The sequence below is a fragment of the Dipteris shenzhenensis genome, chromosome 27 (genome assembly GCF_047967505.1).
Source record: "Dipteris shenzhenensis isolate YYH24624 ecotype China chromosome 27, Dip_SZ_1.0, whole genome shotgun sequence".
In the NCBI taxonomy this organism is placed as follows: Eukaryota; Viridiplantae; Streptophyta; class Polypodiopsida; order Gleicheniales; family Dipteridaceae; genus Dipteris; species Dipteris shenzhenensis.
The window spans coordinates 19,346,632-19,351,282 of NC_141622.1; the positions used below are offsets into that span (position 1 = coordinate 19,346,632).

The 4,651-nt window shown below is 46.2% G+C and overlaps 1 protein-coding gene across 2 annotated transcripts; it reads left to right on the top strand.

Moving 5' to 3' along the window:
• Positions 1 to 1,258: 1,258 nt before the first annotated feature.
• On the top strand, positions 1,259 to 3,796 carry LOC147883991 (low affinity inorganic phosphate transporter 1-like). Of its 2 annotated transcripts, none has more exons than XM_087399153.1 (2): positions 1,259 to 1,387; positions 1,826 to 3,796. In XM_087399153.1, exon 2 carries the CDS (start codon positions 1,846 to 1,848, stop codon positions 3,484 to 3,486), a length of 1,641 nt encoding a protein of 546 aa, XP_087255279.1. In that variant the 5' UTR covers positions 1,259 to 1,387; positions 1,826 to 1,845; the 3' UTR covers positions 3,487 to 3,796. The 2 variants fall into 2 exon arrangements, with proteins under 2 accessions (XP_087255279.1, XP_087255280.1); XM_087399154.1 differs by lacking the exon at positions 1,259 to 1,387 and adding an exon at positions 1,399 to 1,602.
• Positions 3,797 to 4,651: the final 855 nt, after the last annotated feature.

The window sequence follows — 4,651 nt, forward strand, 5'->3', positions numbered from 1 at the left end:
TAATAGTATGTCGCGTTGCTTTTTTTCCAGTTGCCCACTCCATGGGCGGCCGCCTTCAGGCAGACAAGTTTTTTTTTTCATTCACATCCGGGCCCCCACTCCATGGGCAGCCTTCTCTAGGTAGACAAGGTATTTCTCCACTGACACCGACAAGCATCCAACACCAAGAAGTTTCCCATGGCAGCTGTCAGATGGATGTAGTGAATGTACCATCCCCACAGCCACAACTTCATAGTCAATCATCAAGTTGACCATATTTTAGGAATAACTAATTCTACCACACTCTTCACCCATGATGCCTATAAAATAAAATGATAGCTCTTAGTGTGTAAAATATTTTTGGAATAACTAATTCTACCACATGTTGTATCCCTCCGACGCCGCCCCCCCCCCTCCCCCCCCCCAATATCAAAATCTCTCTCTCTCTCTCTCTCTCTCTCTCAAAAGATGGTACATACACACCTATAAAGCTTGTAAAATCTTTGACCATTTGGCCAAACCTTTATGATGACTAGAAGGTGCCAACATAATCTTAAATCTTTGACCATGGGGCCAAAACTCTATGAAAGCAAGGTGGTGTGTACGATTAAGTGTGATGGAGGAAAGGAAAGTTTTGACCTTGTGGCCAAAATCGGGGGATTCACCTCACAAAATTCTAGTATACCACATGCATTCAAAAGGAGGGGTATTTTAACAAAACTTTTGGAAAAAATTTAACAGATTTACAATAAGAGGAGGGGTTTTTTAATTCAAATTTAGAATAAAATCTTTTAGTGCATAAGTAAAGAGGGGTATCTTTATTGGGGAAAAATTTTTAGTTGAGGGGTGTAGGACGGGTGCCCTGTTCTCATTTTTTCATTCACGTCCGGGCCTCCCACGTAGGACGGGTGCCCCAGTGCCCTTTCACTCGATTGTCAAGGTTGGCGATCGGGCATAAGATCACGCCAGCCGTCCGATTAAAGGATTTTCTTTTAAGGAAGATGTGATCTGTAGTCCCGCAGGTCGATGTCGGTTTCAAGGTGAGAAAAACCTTGAACGTCGTCATCCTACGTAGCAGGATGATGGAATGCTGACATGTACTGATATTACAGGTTAAAATGGAGCCTCCCGCCGAGCCTCTAAGTCCATGAAACGCCCATAGTCGGAAATTCTGAGAATTAAAATCGCTCGCGGCTTCAGCCGGGGCTTTTCACATGCGTGAGGAGGCACGAGGTGAGAAATATACGAAGGGGAGAAGGTTCAAGGAAGACGGAAGGAAGGTCGGACGGTAGGCTGGCGGTCAAGCCGTCCAAAGCGCGTTTACAAAAATATAAAGGCATCCCAACTACAAAGTCTTCAACACTTTCATCTTTCTTCGCTTGCGACTCGCTCTGATCATCTCCCTTCCGTAAGTTTGCCTACCTCCCCTCGCCTCCCATCTCTTCTCTCTCGTCTTTCGTTTCGATGCCTCTCTCCCCTCCCATCCAGCCCAGCTCTTCTGTCGTTAATGTCTTGCCTCCCCACTACTTTTGAGTTCAAACTTTTCTGCCCACGATTGTTCAACTTTGTTGTCGGACGTCCCCTAGCCGTTATCTCACGTCTTAGAGCCAGTCGCGAACCCAGGTTCCATCGTCGTCGCCCTTTCTGGGCTTATCTTCTCCACCTTCTTACCCTGATCTTCCCCTAACGCTTTGCCACTTGCCCGTGTACTCGCTGTTTTGTAAACAAATTGTGTGCTTGCACTCTTGCAGTTGGGGTCTTTCAACGCATAAGTCTTTGTCTACTGTTCCATTTACTTTTGTAGCGGGCAAGTTCCTACCTGCTAAAGGAGTTTTTGCATTTTCAGGTGACAGACCGTCTGCTACGATGGCGAGGGACAACCTGGAAGTATTGACAGCCTTAGACAAGGCCAAAACTCAATGGTACCACTTCACCGCCATTATTATAGCAGGAATGGGTTTCTTTACAGATGCTTATGACCTCTTCTGCATATCTACTCAAATAAAGCTGTTAGGTCGGCTGTATTACTATGATCCTTCGACTGGTAAGCCTGGAGTTTTGCCCCCCGGCGTGTATGCGGCGGTGAATGGAGTTGCCCTCTGTGGAACACTGGTCGGCCAGCTGTTTTTTGGTTGGCTAGGAGATAAGATGGGAAGGAAGAAGGTTTATGGGATTACTCTCATGATTATGATTATAAGCTCGATCGCGTGCGGTCTATCTTTCGGCAGCACTGCCAAGTCTGTGATGGTCACTCTCTGCTTCTTTAGATTTTGGCTTGGTTTTGGAATCGGCGGAGATTACCCTTTATCTGCCACTATCATGTCTGAGTATGCCAACAAGCGCACGCGTGGTGGCTTCATTGCCGCTGTGTTTGCTATGCAGGGTTTTGGAATCCTTGGGGGAGCGGCAGTATCGATTATTGTCTCTGCCGCTTTCAATAATGCTTACCCCCGGCCTACATTCCAGGCTAACCAAATTGCTTCCGCACCTCCTCAAGCAGACTTTGTGTGGCGCCTCGTCTTCATGCTCGGTGCAGTTCCAGCTGCTCTGACTTACTATTGGCGGATGAAGATGCCCGAAACTGCTCGGTTCACTGCATTAGTTGCTGGAAATGCGAAGCAGGCAGCAGCGGATATGACCCAGGTTTTGGAGGTGGAATTCGCTCCTGAGCAGGAGAAGGTGGACCAGATTGTGTCTGCTGAATCTTATGGTTTGTTTTCTGCGGAATTCGCAAGAAGACACGGAACTCACCTGCTTGGAACGACCACCACGTGGTTCCTGCTAGATATAGCCTTCTACAGCCAAAATCTATTCCAGAAGGATGTTTTCACTGCAGTCGGATGGCTACCCAGCGGATCTAAGATGAGTGCTTTGGAGGAAGTATACAAGATTTCAAGAGCTCAAGCTTTGCTTGCACTGGTTTCTACTGTTCCTGGATACTGGTTTACTGTTTTTACAATCGATTACCTTGGAAGGTTCTTCATCCAGTTGATGGGTTTTGCCATGATGACGATATTTATGTTTGCTCTGTCTATCCCTTATTATAAGCTGAGGGGGTCCGCGTGTAGCAGTGGGTTTTGCGGAGGTCATCACATGACTTTCATTGTTCTGTATGGCTTCACCTTTTTCTTCTCAAACTTTGGACCCAATAGCACAACCTTCATTGTCCCAGCGGAAGTCTTCCCTGCAAGGTTGCGTTCTACATGTCATGGTATCTCTGCGGCAGCTGGCAAGGCTGGTGCCATTATTGGTGCTTTCGGATTCCTGTACGCGGCCGAAAATCCAGTGCAAGGACAGCAAGATGCAGGGTATCCGACTGGTATTGGTATCCAGAAATCTTTACTCATTCTGGGTGGTATCAATGCCTTGGGCTTCTTTTTTACGTTCCTTGTTCCAGAGACCAAGGGCAGATCTCTTGAAGACCTATCTGGTGAGAATGATGACCTTGCTGAAGATAGAATGGGTATGTCAAGGTCTAACAGGACCCAGCCGGAGATTGAGCTCTAAGTTGAATCTCATAGGGGGTGAACTCAATTGAATTCAGGGAGTCCCATATCAGACGTTGATGTTTAGGACGAACGAGCGAACACATGGAGTCCTCTAAAACGATTTTATAGTAACTCCTTGCATTGTGATGTAACTTGTAACAAAGTACTTGTGTACAGTACGTCTAAATAAAGCAACTTGATAAGCTTTTTGATGCTCGATAGGAACGAGAGAACCTTTTTTCCAAAAAATATATTAACAGTTTAGGCTTGGCTTTGATTCTATGAGGCTGGGCCTTTATGTATTGGAAGGCATGGTAAGCTTCTTCGCAGCATCCTTTCCTTAGCGAAATTTTCTCAGTTTCATGTCCAAATCCCACCTAATGCGAAATTCTTTTCATGAGGCTGGGCCTTTATGTATTCGAAAGCATGGTAAGCTTAACGTTTCTTCATTAGGATGATTAAAAGTTTCTACCACCATCCACTCTTTTCTTGGTGGAAGGATGGGCTCTTTGGGTGCGCACTTCCGGACTGCGCAGCGTCCTTTCCGTAGCGAATTTTTTCTCAGTTTCATGTCCAATGTTGGGGGGATGGATCCTGTTATTGCGAAAGAATAATTCATCTTACGCAAGGTCTTTGTTTTCAAGATTGCGTTGTTTTGTCCAAGTTCCCGTCTCGTTCAATTGGGACTTGCATGATGTTTCGTTGAAATCCGCCTCATTAATCAAATGCATCATGCGTGTCGTCTGCGTGAGCCAAAGAAAGTTTAAGAAACCCGTATTTGCGTTTTTAGATTTGGCGAAAATGTCTTTTAAGGCTTAGTGCACACTGCACACTCGGGATGGGAATGTGTCACGAATGGAGACTGGCTCCAATATTGAGGCAAGGATAGAGCGCCACTTCCATCCCCACCAATGGAGGCTGGCTCCAATATTGAGGCAGGGATAGAGCGCCACTGATGCTAGAACTGGCACGTCCATTTTTTGGAGGTTGTAGGTTTGAGCTCAATTTCGCGTCCAACCAATCTCGGTTTGCAGGCAACTTGGCTATGAGCATTGTTTTCAATGCTCTTCCACCAGTCCAGAGCCTCTTCCCAGCCAGTAAAACCGCTGTAGCTCCTTGGACGTTCGTCAGCTCTGCGCAGTTAGCATGCATTAAATACTTTCCCTCCTTTGCTCACGCGTAAA